Source organism: Bufo bufo, chromosome 2 (assembly GCF_905171765.1).
Source record: "Bufo bufo chromosome 2, aBufBuf1.1, whole genome shotgun sequence".
NCBI classification, from domain to species: Eukaryota; Metazoa; Chordata; class Amphibia; order Anura; family Bufonidae; genus Bufo; species Bufo bufo.
Window position 1 is genome coordinate 590714605 of NC_053390.1, and position 17943 is coordinate 590732547.

The window sequence follows — 17943 nt, forward strand, 5'->3', positions numbered from 1 at the left end:
GACAGTGGGGAGAATGGAGCAGAAACACCAATTGGGACTAAATTTAGTCACAACTGCATTTAAAAAGTTGTAGCCTGTGCCGTTTTTCACGCCCGTTTTTGGCGTAAGAGCCATTGTAAATGACCCCCTCTATGTCTACACAGACTAGAAAAACAGCAATTGGTTTGTGTACGTTGATGTATATTGAAATTTCGATATTAAATCTTTGGGGAAAAAAAGTTTATATTTCACAGTTAAAGTAGTTGTCCAGTTTCAGGAGGAAACAAGACAACCCCTGGGATCCACCTGAAATAAAGGACAGATCTACTTTCACACTCGCGTTTTGTGCAGATCCATCATGGACGGATCCGTTCAGATAATACAACCGTCTGCATCCGTTCAGAACGGATCCGTTTGTATTATCTTTAACATAGACAAAACTGATTCGTCTTGAACACCATTGAAAGTCAATGGGGGGCGGATCCGTTTTCTATTGTGTCATATTGTCTCAGTTTCATCAGACGGACGCTGCAAGCAGCGTTTTGGTGTTAGTCTCCAAAGCGGAATGGAGACGGAACGGAGGCAAACTGATGGATTCTGAGCGGACCCTTTTCCATTCAGAATGCAATAGAATGCAAACTAATCCGTTTTGGACTGCTTGTGAGAGCCCTCACGGATCTCACAAACGGAAAGCCAAAACGCCAGTGTGAAAGTAGACTAAGTAGTTACAGATCCCTAGTTCTTCCCGCCAGGCTCTATTTACCCAGCTGCAGTGGTGATGTCATTTCAACACCACATGACCACTGCAGCCAATCATTGGTCTCGTCGGGTGTGCACCGTTGTGGCTAGTGATTGGCTGCAGCGGTCACATGTTGTCGACTTGACATCACCACTGCAGCCACATAAATAGAGCCCAGCCGTGAGAAAGGAAATGGCGACGGGGGATCTGGGAGGCAATTACTTACCTGTTCTTTATTTCAGATGGAACTGAGGGTTGTCCGGTTTCCAACTCAAACTGGAAAACCATTTGAAGGGCTCATTTACAACGCTAATTAGGACGCTAAAATTGACAGAAGTGCCAGATCTGTCTGGTGACGGACAGCAACAATGCCTGATGGAAGTCACTTACTAAAATGGGGTCCCTTGGGTGGCTGCCATTTTACCAGACAAGATAGGGTGCAGCAGACTGTGCTATTTTAAGCAAAATCTATGACAAAGGCTTCACAGATGTGAACACACCCTAACATGCACATGCAATACTGAGAACGTGAGTAAATATACCGCTTGGCTGCTTACATTAGGTTTTCTTCTCTAACCACATCGAAAGCTAAAGAAAGCGTTTCCTGTTACCAGTGCATTGTGGGAGTTCAGCAGGACTACGCTTTTGGGGCACAAGGCTGACATAGGTGTAGCTAAGGCTACTGTCACACTAGCGTTTTGGCTTTCCGTTTCTGAGATCCGTCATGTGCTCTCACAAGCGGTCCAAAACGGATCAGTTTGGCCCTAATGCATTTTGAATGGAAAAGGATCCGCTCAGAATGCATCAGTTTGCCTCCGATCAGTCTCCATTCCGCTCTGGAGGCGGATATCAAAATACTGCCTGCAACGTTTTTCTGTCCGTCCTGGGATGCCATTTTAATGGAGTCATGGGAACATCTCACAACTGAAGTATTTTTGTAACAAAGTAAATTTCTGAAAAGAACTAGATTTTCATGCTGAATTAAATTAACCTAATGTTTAATGATGACACAACTCTTTAAATAATGGATTCTGAGTGCTGGATAGAATTCTCTAAGGCTCCATTCAGACATCCGTAGAATGGGTCCGCATCCGTTCCGCAATTATCCGTTCTCTATGGGGCCGGAAGAGATGCGGAGAGCACACTATTTGCTCTCCGCATTCACACTTGCAGAGCGCGGCCGAGATCTTCCGGTCCGCAGCTCTGCAAGAAAATAGAGCATGTCCTATTCTTGTCCGCAATTGCGGACAAGAAAAGGCATTTCTATGGGGGTGCCGGCCGGGTGTATTGCAGATCCGCAATGCACTATGGACGTCTGAATGAAGCCTTAGGGTACTTTAACACTAGCGATTTTTTTTTCTGGCACTGAGTTCCATCAAAAGGGCTCAATGCCGGAAAAGAACTGATCAGGTATATCCCAAAGCATTCTGAATGGAGAGCAATCCGTTCAGGATGCATCAGGATGTCTTCAGTTTAGGCTACTTTCACACTTGCGTTGTTCTTTTCCGGCATAGAGTTCCGTCACAGGGGCTCTATACCGGAAAAGAACTGATCAGGTATGTCCCCATGCATTCTGAATGGAGAGTAAGGCCTCTTTCACACTTGCGTTGTCCGGATCCGGCGTGTACTCCACTTGCCGGAATTACACTCCGGATCCGGAAAAACGCAAGTGTACTGAAAGCATTTGAAGACGGAACCGTCTTCCAAATGCTTTCAGTGTTACTATGGCACCCAGGACGCTATTAAAGTCCTGGTTGCCATAGTAGTAGTGGGGAGCGGGGGAGCGGTATACTTACAGTCCGTGCGGCTCCCCGGGCGCTCCAGAATGACGTCAGAGCGCCCCATGCGCATGGATGACGTGATCCATGCGATCACGTGATCCATGCGCTTGGGGCGCCCTGACGTCACTCTGGAGCGCCCGGGGAGCCGCACGGACGGTAAGTACACTGCTCCCCCGCTCCCCGCTACACTTACCATGGCTGTCAGGACTTTAGCGTCCCGGCAGCCATGGTAACCACTCTGAAAAAGCTAAATGTCGGCTCCGGCAATGCGCCGAAACGACGTTTAGCTTAAGGCCGGATCCGGATCAATGCCTTCCAATGGGCATTAATTCCGGATCCGGCCTTGCGGCAAGTGTTCCGGATTTTTGGCCGGAGCAAAAAGCGCAGCATGCTGCGGTATTTTCTCCGGCCAACAAACGTTCCGTACCGGAACTGAAGACATCCTGATGCATCCTGAACGGATTACTCTCCATTCAGAATGCATTAGGATAATCCTGATCAGGATTCTTCCGGCATAGAGCCCCGACGACGGAACTCTATGCCGGAAGACAATAACGCAGGTGTGAAAGAGCCCTAATCCGTTCAGTTTGCATCAGGATGTCTTCAGTTCAGTCGTTTTGACTGATCAGGCAAAAGAGAAAACCGTAGCATGCTACGGTTTTATCTCCGGCTAAAAAAACTGAAGACTTGCCTGAACGCCGGATCAGGCATTTTTTCCCATAGGAATGTATTAATGCCGGATCCGGCATTCAGAATACCGGAATGCCGGATCCGTCGTTCCGGTATGCGCATGCGCAGACTGAATAAAAGGTGAAAAAATAAATGCCGGATCCGTTTTTGCCGGATGACACCGGAAAGACGGATCCGGCATTTCAATGCATTTTTTCGACTGATCAGGCATTTTTAAGACTGATCAGGATCCTGATCAGTCTTACTAATGCCATCAGTTAGCATACATTTTGCCTGATCCGGCAGGCAGTTCCGGCGACGGAACTGCCTGCCGGATCTCTCTGCCGCAAGTGTGAAAGTAGCCTTAGGCCTCTTTCACACTTGCGTTGTCCGGATCCGGCGTGTACTCCACTTGCCGGAATTACACTCCGGATCCGGAAAAACGCAAGTGTACTGAAAGCATTTGAAGACGGAACCGTCTTCCAAATGCTTTCAGTGTTACTATGGCACCCAGGACGCTATTAAAGTCCTGGTTGCCATAGTAGGAGCGGGGAGCGGGGGAGCGGTATACTTACAGTCCGTGCGGCTCCCGGGGCGCTCCAGAATGACGTCAGAGCGCCCCATGCGCATGGATGACGTGATCCATGCGATCACGTGATCCATGCGCTTGGGGCGCCCTGACGTCACTCTGGAGCGCCCGGGGAGCCGCACGGACGGTAAGTATACTGCTCCCCTGCTCCCCACTACACTTTACCATGGCTGTCAGGACTTTAGCGTCCCGGCAGCCATGGTAACCACTCTGAAAAAGCTAAATGTCGGCTCCGGCAATGCGCCGAAACGACGTTTAGCTTAAGGCCGGATCCGGATCAATGCCTTCCAATGGGCATTAATTCCGGATCCGGCCTTGCGGCAAGTGTTCCGGATTTTTGGCCGGAGCAAAAAGCGCAGCATGCTGCGGTATTTTCTCCGGCCAACAAACGTTCCGTACCGGAACTGAAGACATCCTGATGCATCCTGAACGGATTACTCTCCATTCAGAATGCATTAGGATAATCCTGATCAGGATTCTTCCGGCATAGAGCCCCGACGACGGAACTCTATGCCGGAAGACAATAACGCAGGTGTGAAAGAGCCCTTAGTCATTTTGACTGATCAGGCAAAAAAGATATCTCCAGACAAAAAAACTGAAGACTTGCCTGAATGCCGGAGCCGGCATTTTTTTCCATAGGAATGTATTAGTGCCGTATTCAAAATACTGGAATGCCGGATCCGCATTTAAATGCATTTTTCTGACTGATCAGGCATTCTATCAGACATACGTTTTGCCGGATCCGGCAGGAGTGTAGCAATGCATGTGTAATGGAAGATCGGCTACTTTCACACTTGAGGCAGAGTGATCCGGCAAGCAGTTCCATCGCCGGAATAACTTTTCACGCAACTTTGCATAAATCAATAGTACAAACAACCATAAGAAAGTTTGTAATATTTCTTATCAGTGACAAATGTCTGGTTCTCATGTTATCAGCTGTGCACCCATCCCACGCTATTTGCTTTTCTCTTTGAAATATGCTGTGAATCCATCAAGGAAGGAACAGCTCCACATGTATATACAAGTTACACATGCCAATACAAGTTCATGGAGGGGGGAAGAGGGAGAAGTGAGCAGGAGCTGAGTAAGACAAGACTGTGCTTTATTTACAACCATGCGGGTCAGTACTTCCTTATAATGTCTTCCACGATCCTGTGACTGCTTCTGAGTAAGAGACGGTTAGGAAGCAGATTTTCCTCTACTTTCTATGTGCAGTGGATGGCAGCTAGCCTCTACCCACCAGATCTGGGAGAAATGCAAACTAGACATTCAGCATGCACAGGGGAAAACTTCCAAAAAATGCCAGACACAAGTTATATAGTTGCCATAAATACTGTATGTACACACTGCCTTACTAATAAAATAGAAAAATATTTATTGTGCACAGTGAATGCTGTGATGTGAAAAACATGGTGGAATTTAGTTTTAGTTTTTTTCAATTCACCCAACAAAGAATTTTTCCCTGTTTTCAGTACATGATATATGGTAAATTACAAGGTGCCATTAAAAAAAAATACAATCCCTTATATAGCTATCTGAAAGGACAATGAAAAAAAAAAATGGTATGGCTCTTAGAAGAAGTCGAGGAGAAAAACATGAAGGCAAAAACACTAAAATTGTCCCAGTTTTTAAGAGGCTAACCCCATTACAAGCCATACAAGCCAATGCCTCCACAGGGAGCTGTATTCCCTGGTAACTGTGGCTCCTTTGAATGATCTAGTACAGTGGAAATAGTACAAAAAAAAAACTAACAAAAAAAAATGAAAGCTATAGCAGCTCCGAGCTACAGTAGATTTTACATTTCTGCTTTCTTTTATGCCAGAAAGATGAATTTGCCGGGCCCACTAGCACCGCTTATGCCCCCTTTTTGGGAAAGTGGAGAGGGCAGCATAAAACTCCACTTGCGCCTACTTTTAGGCGCAATGACGTTTAAAAAGTCGCAAACAGGAGGTTTAAAACTTTTTCGAAAGAAATCTGCTGTGGGTGGGATGATAAATTCCTCCCACTATGTGTCAAACATAAATGGAAAAAAGTTAAAAATGTAATAAAATACAAGAAAAAATAAAAAAGGCCTATTCCAACCAAAATCATCGCTAAAAAAAGAAATTTAAAATCCACACAAGAGAGGTAAGCCATTTTAATAATTTGTTTTGGTGTCTGCTAGGGATCGACCGATTATCGGTTTTACCAATATTATCGGCCGATATTGAGGATTTTGACCGTTATCGGCATCTATTTTGCCGATATACCGATAACGTATTGGGAACACAGAACGCGCTGCTCTCAGCGCTCTCTGTGTTCCCTCCGCAGCACAGGGGAGAAGGAAGCAGTGTCTCCCTCCCCCTGTGATGCTGCTATTGCTGCCGCCAATTAGAGGAGAGAAGACAAGAGGAGGGGCGGGGCTGTGGCCACCGCTCCACCAATGAAGATAAGTCTTTCATTAATTCATATACAGGAGGCGGGAGCTGGCTGCAGAATCACATAGCCGGCTCCCGACCTCTATGAGCAATAGCTGCGGTCCGCGGTAGTTAACCCCTTAGGTGCCGCAGATCGCAGCTACCGCTCAAAGAGGTCGGGAGCCGGCTATGTGATTCTGCAGCCAGCTCCCGCCTCCTGTATATGACTGATTGAGAGACTTATCTTCATTGGTGGCGCAGTGCGCCACCCCCCCCAAGCCCCCCAGTATTAAAGATTGGTGGCGCAGTGCGCCCCTCACCCCCATCCCAATAGTAAAAACATTGGTGGCGCAGTGCGCCCCCCCCCCCCCCAAGCCACCCAGTATTAATCATTGGTGGCACAGTGCGCCCCCCACCCCCAGCCCAATCCCAATAGTAAAAACATTGGTGGCGCAGTGCGCCCCCCCCACCCAGTATTAATCATTGGTGGCAGTGGCCACAGGATCCCCTCTCCCCTGCTCCTCCGATCGGAGCCCCAGCAGTGTAATCCTGGGGCTCCGATCGGTTACCATGGCAGCCAGGACGCTACTGAAGCCCTGGCTGCCATGTTCAGCTCCATGCTGCTGTGTGCACAAAGCACAGAGCAGCAGGGACAGTGTGAGCTCCTATTCACCATGATAGAGATCTATCAGGGTGAATAGGACAAGGGTTCTAGTCCCTAAGGGGGCTAAAAGATAGTAAAAAAAACAACAAAAAAAACAACAAAAATATTAAGTATAAATGAAAAAGATTTACAAAAAAAAATAAAAAATACACGTTAACAATAAACATATTAATTTTCAGCAGATTTGTGTAGGAAAATATTTTTTTTCTCAAAAATAAAAATACCCAGAATATCGGTATAAATTATCGGCTATCGGCCTGAAAGTTCACAAATTATCGGTATCGTTATCGGCCCTAAAAAATCAATATCGGTCGATCCCTAGTGTCTGCGCTATAGTTTGAAAAAAATAAATAAAATAAGAATAATAAAATAAAAAATTATTTTGGTTAAAAACAGCCAACTGTTAAAACCACCACGTGCGATAAATAAAAAAGCGTCTGGTCATTAGAGCCTCTTCAGTCCTGGTTATTAAAGGGTTAAACTGCCAGTCTTCGTACTGCATTTCAGGACTTCTGAAGAAGGGGTCACAGTTTCTTTACTCAGGATAAAATGATGGTAATAATAAAAAAAGAAAGTAGAACAGATGTGGAATGCTTTAAAACGCTGTAGCAAAACCAAGCGTCACAAGATGAATTACCAGGAAGAATTGGAAGACTCGGTCTTAGGAAATATCTTGCGTTGGTTTTGTTGCTGATTACATGTCCAAAGTAAAGTAATGGCTCGAGACAAGTCAGTAGGCTAATTGACTTTTCCATTTGTGAAACGTGAAACCATTCAACGGAATATATTAGTAACCTCTCTACATTAGCACCAACCTTTGATTTTATGCCGTTCACTCGACTGCCCCTTTGTCATTTCATGTGACAGCCATTTCCCCGGGCGCCCTGAGAAATCTCTGGCCAGCACATTTTCCCAAGTAAATCTTGCGCAGTGCGTTGTGCATTCCTTTCATGTGGCTTTGATTATAAACCTATATAAGATCTCTTTCAGGGAAGCCGAATCTTGGGCAGAGCAGCCATCCTAGTGAATAACCCAGAGTCTAAAAGGGGGTTTTCGATAATGATGACCTATCCTTAGGACAGGTCATAAGTATGTGATCGGTGGTGGTCTGACACCTGGCACCCCTGCCGATCAGCTGTTCGAAGATGCTGTGGCGCTCCCATGAGCAGTGAGGCCTCCTCACAGCATACCAGGCACAGCCCGGCCATTGTATAGTGGCAGTGCTTGATATTGCAGCTCAGGACCTTTTACTCGGAGCTGCAAATAGGCCATGTGACTGATAAACGGGACGTCACTGAACTAAGAAAGTGCCGCGGCCTCTTCAAACAGCGCATCGTCAGGGGTGCCGGATGTCACACCTCCACTGATCAGATATTGAGGACCTATCCTGAGGATAGGCCAGAAATATAGAACCCCCTTAATTAGCACAGTCTGACATTATTAAAAGGAGCTGTCCCAATGTTCGATTCACGCTCCATTGCTCCAAGTATGAGAAATCTAGACTATTTGCAAATGCATCAATTTTTCAAAACTGTAGGAGTAACAAGTTCTCACCCCCACAAATATACCATTCTCATCTGTTTGGTTGCCCATAGAACGTCATACAATAGCTCTCTGGCACAGCGGACTAGCGTGCCCAGATCTTCCCCGCACAGGGAGAATGTGCATGTGTATTCTCGCTGCACAGGATACATATGAGAGAGCAGAGTGTGCCCGAAAAGACACACCACGTGACTCCAGCTGCAGGACAACCCATTCAGACATCTCGCCCAAGTAATAATAAAGGTCGGTTTACACGACCCAATGCGAAGGTGCCGCAGAGCAGCCAATGTACAAAAGAAACGCTCAGTGGGTGAAATGATTGTTGGTGCGGACACCTCAATCATCGTTTCAGGGCAGCAGATCGCACTCTGCATAGAGCCAAGGGGTGCAATTCGGGACCCCAGGAGGCAGAGGATGTGGGGAGCGGCACGGATACTGTGCTCTCACAATAGGTTATGAACCTGGGAGCTTGAGAAAGCGATTGGATATTAGGCTAGCCCCTTTACTCCGCTTCTTACCAGACCAGAGATGCGCTATAAAAAGGAAAAGCAGAGGATTGAACAGACAGAATTTCTAGTAATTTCATCTGCTCTGGGCAGGGGAGACCTACTGAGGAAGCTGCTCTTATGCCTAGGAAAGTGGCGGAGACAATAGATGGGACACAGAACCATTACAAAAAGAAAGTACTCGAGTGACATGTAAAGACCCATTTACCGCAATCGGGAACAAACTCTTCAATCCTGATCATTGAGCAAAGCGGAGAGATGTATTTACACGCAGCGATCATTCCCTATGTATGGGGACGAACAATCACTACTGCAATCATCCACCTCCAGACATTCATTGTTTGCCGGCAGCAGATGCCTGTTCATGTGCGGGTGAAACATGATGATTTTATTTGAAACCTAAAAGACGTGATCACAGACAAATGTTTCACTTGTTTGTCGGGTGATCGTGGCAATAATCATGGATGAGCTTATGTAAGATCATTTCCCAGATCCTCTACCCATGTAAAAGGACGAAAAATCCCTTTTATATCGGCTGATGATCGAGGCAATTATTGGGAATCTGCTTGTTCGTAATGATTGCCTCAAGCAACTGTACCGGCAATCACCTGAAAAACCAGTAAACGCTGATTCATTGGGTGAGCGCATCTTTCACGCATTCCTATATAAAAAAAAGATCTGCTCCCGGCAAACAATGAATATGTGTGGGCATGGATGATCACAGCCACCATCTCTGCTCACCTATCAGGGTTCATTCCCAATAATTGCTTGTCAGCCAGCCCATATAAAAGGGATTTCATATCCGTGGTTTACAGTGCGGACTGGACCCTATTGTGCAGCCCATATGAAATATGCAAAAAATACTGCATAGATAGTTTACACATAAAGTCCTACAAAAAAAAAAAAAAACATCAAAATTAGTTCCTACTACCTTACTCCAAAGTGTAGAGATCAATATGGAAAACTGAAGGCTTGAAGTGCTCCTCTAGTCGAATGTCCCCATGGCGAGACCTTCATAGGGACATTGTGTGGATCCAAATCATGATCCACAATACAGCACCTACATCCTCATCGACAGCAGTAATTATGATCGCTGACGCTGATGTACGAGCAAACACAACAAACTGTTGATACGTATTACTGTGTCAGTACATGTGCAGATGTAAAGGATGCTGGAGAAAAGGACAGGGTATGGTCCATGAGGACAATTCATCATTAGACCAATGGTACCCATACAATAAGGAATGCAAAACTACAAAAATAATAAGTCACAGGGAAATAAATCTACAGGAAGCCAATGGCACTTTGCAAATACCTTTAAGAAAGTGCTAGAATCTTTGTAAACTTCTTCTTTATAGGGCAAGTTCTCTTCTTCCTTCTGTGGTTCAACTGTATCCTGGAAAAATAACACATCAGTGTGCTTAATGATTAGATTTAGGAACATCGTACATGCACTATAAAAAAAAACTAAAGTTCGAAAAAACCCAGAATCCTGGGTTGATTTACCGCCACCGGAGGAACCTCGCCCATCCAGGACTACCTGCATATGACTAGGCTTCTGGTCTACATGTGTTTAATACCATCTCAAATGAAGCTTGAATTCGCTCCACCATATTCTCTAAAGATAAAACCTATGTCTTCTCTCTCACGTACAGTTCAACACATCAGCTGTCACTAATAAGAAGGTGGAGATTACGTTATTTCCATGTTTAATCCATGTCACACCCACCGTAGTTCAGTTTTCATTTTGTAAACTGAATTACAAAGATATTCCTATCATAACAGGTCAATTAATTGAACTAAATTGATTAAAAGGGGTTTTCCGGGACTCTTCAAGATAAGTCAACCACATCTGATCGGTGGAAGTCCGAGTCCTGGCACCCCTTCGATCAGCTGGTTGAAGAGGCCACAATGCTCACCTGCGCGCACAGTGCCGTACATTGTATAGTGGTAGTACTTGGTATTACAACTCAACCCTCTTCACCTGACTGTGCATAAGGACTATGTGACCAATGCAGGTGACATCACAGGCCAAGGAGAAAGCTGCAGAACTCGCCCAAGTGCCATGGCCACCTCCAACAGTTGACTGTTGAAAGTAACAGGAGTCGGAATCCCACCAATCTCATACTGATGACCTAGGTTAGGTCGTCAATATTCCTTTCCCTCAAACCAGGAATCTGATTTTGGTCAAAACTGTAAAACTGATTTTAGCCCATGCCCCCCTAGCAGCAGCTCTCATCATCCATGAGGGTGCTACAGGCAGAAGCTATTGGATACCAAGGTCACCTAAAGAAGTGAGAGTGACACTGTGGAGAGCTGCTGACCTCACCGTATAGGGAGAGCATCAAGTTTAGAAGGTTCTCTACACTCATCTAATCTTTGGACTGTCCAGCATAGGCTTCCCTAGCGTACCTCCCACTGCACACCCACCAGGCTACTTCCCCACACAGCACCCATGTACTGGGGTGAGAAGGAGAGAATGAAGAAATGGGACATGCACAAACTGGATCCTGTAGGCTTTAAGGGGAAGCCGTCCAGTTTATAATTTTGGGCCCCACTAGCAGGTTCTGGTCAGGATGTGAGGTCACTGTGCAGTTATTACACTGTTTGATCTAGTCAGATTTTTTCCCCTCGAGGGGCTAGGATCTCCGTAGTTGCAGCATGTCCACCACAGTTATTGTGAGAACCTGGATACTGAAAACACATGGAACTTGTTTGGACATAAGAGAGCTGCAATTACTAATAACAGTGTGAATAACAATGGACTCTACTAAATAGCAAACTCTGCTCTGCTACATCTTGTCTATTGTGTCTCTAATATATTTTACAAGTGCAGTGATCACACATAGAAGCTATGGGACAAGCCCAATAAACACGATTAGATTACTTAATAGCTTTGCATGTCATTTCCCTATGGAAAAGGATTCATTCTAGGTATTTTTAAGTTTAGCAAAAAAAAAAAAAAAAAAAAAAGCCAGATTTTATTTTTGTGCCACATCTCCTGCCCTAATAGGTCATATGGATGTTATAGATGGGCTATCCTCTAACAGGCAGAGTGGAGATCAGCCTCTATACCCACTATTAGCTGCCCATCTTGGTCCTGAGGCTACACATTTAAAAAGACACTTTTTAGAACATATTAACAGCCTATATGTGAATGTTTTATGTAATTTTTTATTTTATTCATTACAAAAAATGGGTGGATGGTTTTCTGGTTATAATTTTTTTTAAGTCACTCCATTTATTCTACTTCCTGTCCTGGCTCTGTAATGTCCTTCTTTGTTTGAACATTTAGCATGGCAAACAGTCTCTAGTAACTCAGTATCCGGTCATCACTGCAACCAAAGATGGAAGGGGACGAGTGGCTCAATTACAGTATCACACAGACATTACACCGATAAGTGCAGTGCTGTTCTCAATCTTTATCTAGGTGAATCAAGAGAATAGAGCTGTCAGACTGTTATCCTATTTCTACACCTACTATTATGATGAGAATTACCTTGCAGATAACATCTTTCTCTTATAGCAGCAGTAAACAAACAATAGATTACCTATCTATATAGGAGTTTTATCACTGCATTACAAGCCACCACCCCCTTCCTCCTGGGCGGACGTCCAAAGAGAAGTATACTTACCCTGCATTCAGTCGCTGGCATCCAGCTACTGCACTCTCCGGCCTCTGCTCCGGTTTCTGGATCAAACGTCTGGTTTGATGCCACTGCAGCCAATCGCAGGCTGCAGCGGCAACCTGCTACCCTTGCATCACATGACCATTTGTCATAACACAATGGAGCAGCTCAGTGCTGTGGACAGCGATTGACTGCAGCAGCCTCAAAGTGGAAGTTTACATCCAGGGACCCATGAGGAACAGGCGAGGCTGAAGAGCACAGGAGTCGGGAGGCAGCATCAGGAAGCAGGTAAATATGCTTCTCCTCGCAGGGTCTGCCCAGGAGAAAGAGGGGGGGGGGGGGTTACCACCAAAACCCCTCAAACTTGCACAACCACTTTAAAGTGTACCTGTCGTTGCAGGTTACTTCTCAGAATAAGATTCCTCATACACTATATATGATTCGTATCTTGATTTCTCTGTAGCACAGCCCCAGAAGCAGCAGCATGGAGGATATTATACAGCATAACTGGGCAGTGTAGCTGTTAAACCAGCACTGGGGCGAGATGCTAAAGCTCCCCATTCACATTACTGTATTGTCGGCCAAACCTGCCAAGAACCGCGGGTTCAGCCAACAGTCTAATGTGTTTGGGGAGATCCCTACTCTCCCCCGATAGATGAAGTCGTGGGAGAGGAGGATTGGACAAACAGAATATTTTCACCCGATTCTTATGTTCTCCCAGAAACCCCTGCAACCACTAGAGTCTGGCAGCAGCTTTCTCCGCTTTCCCCACTGAATATACAAACTTTCTGCAAAGCTGAATGTGCATGTGTATGGTGGCGACGGGGCGAGTCGGAGGAGAAATCTGTTGGCTGCCCTTAACCACGAAATGGAACCAGAAGTGTCTTTGTGTTTGTTTCACTCAAGCAGGTCACTCTTCCCCTCCCCATTGAATTCTATGGGCAGCATATAGCATGATCTCTCAGTGAGCCGAGTCTGTTTTGTCCCTCCACATGTCTTTAGCCATCTGCCTAGTGATCTCCAGCCATGTACTGTGCGTGCGCCAAACGTGCTGCCATGAGACTTCCGGACCTGGCCTTGATTGCACCAAGAGACTAATTTACATAACATTAAGACACTTATTTCTCTAAATTGGGAGCACATATTGAGAAGCAAGTAAGCAACAAATGGCAAGAGAAACTGGTAACAACTGGTCACACGTATATGATGACAGACTCCCTTTAAGTACACTGGCATTACCTTGCATTCTTCAATCACTTCTTCGCTGGCCTCCCCTTCCTCTGGAGGTTTCCGCTTCAGAGTAGGTGATGATGTATCATATGAAGCTCTTTAAAGAAAAACAATACTTGCTAAATTTTACTTTACATGATAAAAAAAAAAAAATCTATGCAAAAAAGAATGGTTTGCTTGAGCAGTAACACCAGTTTTAGATGTTTTTCCTAATTCAAATTTTCTTCTGACCTGGTAGGTGGAGACTAGCTGGTTTCATGTCTACCTATACACAAGACATAGATAAACAGGAGATAACATGTGTGCACCTAGACCTTGTCGGAAATATGAAGCTAGTTTTAGAACAATCCACTGCGCCTAGTTCACCAAGGGGGCGTGGTTTAGCTGAAAGGCTGTGTCGCTCAGCAGGGAAGGGGCGTGACCTAAGACAACATTTGGCGCCCTGATGGTGGAGGTTCCCTGTCCCCGTTCCTAAAACTGATACATCCCTATTACAACCCTACAAGGATAAGTTCAAAAGAGTAGAAAGATAATAACCCATAAATGTGATGGAGCGGTATAGGCTCCTGGATATATAGATAAAGCTACTAAGTCAACAAAATTATGGGGGTTATTATACCATAATTTTGTTGACTTAGTAGCTTTATCTATATATCCAGGAGCCTATACCGCTCCATCACATTTATGGGTTATTATCTTTCTACTCTTTTTGAACTTATCCTTGTAGGGTTGTAATAGGGATGTATCAGTTTTAGGAACGGGGACAGGGAACCTCCACCATCAGGGGGCAACCCTGGGCTAAGGAGTATTTAGGGTGACACAGGGACAGCTCACCATATTCCATCCCCCTGACTGCCCTATTACATATGTATATATTATTTGTTTATATATAATATTTATCTCCCCCCCCCCTTTTTTTTCTTTTTGTGGGAGTTTTTTGTTCTAGCTATACAGCAATACGTTTTTAATCTGGGCACACCTGTAGCCTTACCTTTATTATATCACGTAGATGGGTATTTTTAGACTTTCACGCTAGCTTTGATATTTCAGATCAAAAATCGGGCCTTAAAATTTGTGTAGGACACTGTGAGGGTAAATGCACACGTTCAGGATTTATGTGTGGACAATCTGCACTGAAATCCGCAGGTGTTCGCAGGGAAATTTGTGCGGTCAATCCGTATCAATTGGTGCAGATTTCCGCATGTGGATTTTACTGTCCCCATTGACGTGATTGGAGAAAATCCAGATAGGAAAAACAAAATAAATTGACATGCTGACCTACGGTGCGGATTTTCCGCACGCAATCCTGATCATGTGCATTCACCCTTAAGGTCTTCTAGGACTAATATTGCTCTCACTTTTTTTTTTTTTTTTTTTTTCTTCTTCTAACGCTCTACCTCTCTCTCTCTCTCCAAAATTCGCCTGAATCCAAATCACCAAGAATTCAGTTTTATCTCAAATTTTACAAAATTAGGGTTGAATCCGATTAGTTTACAATTGATTTGCTCATCTCTACAGTGGACTCATAGCCACATACAGCCTTCATAGTCCACAAAATTAAGAGGGCTTTCCGAGATTTTACAACTGATGGACTATCCTCAGAAGGGTCATCAGTATCTGATCGGTGGGGGTCTGACACCCGGGACCCCCGCCGATCAGCTGTCTGCGGAGGCACCGATGCTTCTGTGCTCACCAAGCACAGCGCCGTACATTGTATAGCGCCTGTGCTTGGCATCGTGCTCAGCCCCATTCACTGTGTATTCGATGAACGTGTGGTCACTGGCCTAGGAAAATCAGAGAGAAGGTCGCAGTGCTACTGCCTTCTCAAACAGCTGTGTGGGTCCTGGGTGTCGGACCCCCACTGATCAGATACTGATGACATCTCGGAAAACCCCTAGACCATATGACAGGATGGAAGAAAGGGTCATACCACATTTCTGCCATATGTTTTACATACTGCTAGAACACACTCCACTGGTAAAATAAAAGGGTCACATCTGGACATTGATTTTTCAGAAGCAAGAAAGAAGCGGTCCTGTCCAAGTCCTGCCAAATTTGGAAATCTTTCCAGAAAGAACATTTCCTCTTGCTGCCTGTCCGGTACCACAGCACGGCCTCTGTCTATAACCTAGAGCAGTGTTTCCCAACCAGTGTGCCTCCAGCTGTTGCAAAACTACAACTCCCAGCATGCCCGGACAGCCTTTGGCTGTGCGGGCATGCTGGGAGTTGTAGTTTTGCAACAGCTGGAGGCACACTGGTTGGGAAACACTGCTCTAGAGGACGGTAAAAGGCTCATTTACTTACCGACACATTTCTCTGGCTTCGGCGATCTCCCTTTGCTCATCTTTGCTGTTTAGTACGGCGCCGATATTGTCAGCACTTTCCGCTCCCAGCTGTAGAGAAGAGCGCGCGCTGTTATCTACTGATGCCTCATCACAAAACCGCCGCTGCAGCCCCTTCACTGGGGCCGTGCCAGTCAGATCCCCACCCGTCAACCAAAATGCCCTTACTTGTACGAGTGGGAAGTCCCTTAAAGGGGTTGGCCACTTTCTGGCTACTTGTGACCAATGTGTATGTAAGACGACTATATGACACTTACTAATATAGCCTTTGATGATATTCTCTGCAGTTTGCAATGGATACGAGAAGTGTATAACGTGAAGGAAAAATTAATCCAGTCAGCAAAGGAAGCAATATGGACAATCACAATGTATTAGTAAGTGGCCTTGTATTATCTTTCTCTACATAATAAATGCCATTTGCTGAACTTAGTGAAGCAACCCCTTTAAAGGGGTATTCCCATGATAGACAATGGGGGCATATTGCTAGGATATGCCCCCCATTGTCTGATAGGTGCGGGTCCCACCGCTGGGACCTACACCTACAAGGAGAACAGAGCGGAGAAATTCGAGGAGGGCGCACTGAGCATGCGCAGCAGCCCTCAATATATTTCTATGGAGCCGCCGAAAATAGCAGAGTGCTGGCTCAGCTATTTCCGTCGGCCCCATAGAAAAGAATGGGAGCGGTGGTCGTGCATGCGCGGTGCGCTCCCATTCACTTCAATGGGAGAGGCGGGGAGCTGCGCCTGGTGGTGGACGGACCCCGGGGTCCTCCGGCTCCGCTCTCCTTGTAGGTGCGGGTCCCACCTCTGGGACCCGCACCTATCAGACAATGGGGGCATATCCTAGCGATATGCCCCCATTGTCTAAGATGGGATAACCCCTTTAACTTCTTTCTGCCACTAGATCCTGGCTCCTTCGCTCGCTGGCCTCACTGTAACCATCCTCTTTGACGCTGCTGCAGCCTATGACTGGCTGCAGTGGTGATCTGCCCCCTTACATCACGTGCCCGATATAAATGACGCAAGGGGGTCAGGTCCCCGCTGCAGCGGTGTCAAAGCAGATGTTTACAGTGGGGAGCCTGAGTGAGGCAGCGGTGGAAAGTAGGTATGTATAGTGCCAGGAGGGAATACCAGTCTGCCATGACACAGGGGCTGATCAGTGGTGGTCGGGGAGCTACAGGATCTCTCCTCTATGGTATTGGGCACTCTGGTGCTGTCTGTGGTACATGGAGGGTGAGATCCTGAAAATGCTTATATATTCCAGGTCAGTGCGCTCATCCTCTGCCAGTGTGTATGTCAGCAGATGGGTAGAACTACAACCCCCAGCGTGCCTGAGGCTGCACACACCGGGAATGAGCAGCCCCAGTCCCCACCTATAACCATTACTTGCTGGGCCAGCAGCTTCCTGCGCAGCTTCTGCCGGGCTCGGATCTCCTGCAGGCGGCTGTTCATCGCCTCTCGCTTTCAGGATCGCCCGCTACAATAAGCTGCTACTCGGGTCGCAGTGTGATGACGTCATCTCCCGAACAGGCGTGGCGCAGAGCCGCCATGTTGGATTCGGGCACGGTTACTTGTTTTGTAGTTGGCCGCCTAGGTTTCCCTTCCTGTTTATATCTTTTGTCATGAAAGCGAGTCGCGACATAAGGGAATTTTATTGCGTCACTGACGTTTACTGGCAATAACTGAGTGGCAATTATAGGGCTGGATGAGGCTGGTGCCCAGGGACAGTGCTGCTCTTAGAGAACATGGCCGGAAAAGACAGCACAGTATGATACAATTATAACAGCACATGGTTGTCTCTGATCCTGCATTAGGAAAAAAACATCAGCTCCCCTCCCTCCTCTGTAAAATCTGCTGTTATTCACTTGGTTGTCATAC

At 46.0% G+C, this 17943-nt stretch overlaps 1 protein-coding gene across 2 annotated transcripts in view; it reads right to left on the bottom strand.

Annotated features, from left to right (window-relative positions):
• The window catches only part of METTL14 (methyltransferase like 14), a 30313-nt gene extending 12711 nt beyond the window's left edge, over nucleotides 1-17602 (bottom strand). Inside the window, exons 1-4 of one of the 2 annotated variants that reach the window (XM_040418277.1) lie at nucleotides 17452-17602; nucleotides 16029-16117; nucleotides 13734-13821; nucleotides 10181-10261 (exon numbers count right to left, since the gene is read on the bottom strand). In XM_040418277.1, coding sequence (XP_040274211.1) covers nucleotides 10181-10261; nucleotides 13734-13821; nucleotides 16029-16117; nucleotides 17452-17517 — 324 coding nt within the window. In that variant the 5' untranslated portion in view covers nucleotides 17518-17602. Of the gene's footprint in view, nucleotides 1-10180; nucleotides 10262-13733; nucleotides 13822-16028; nucleotides 16118-17438 lie in introns of both variants that reach the window. The other variant, XM_040418278.1, reaches the window with a different exon arrangement.
• Between the last annotated feature and the right edge of the window lie 341 nt (nucleotides 17603-17943).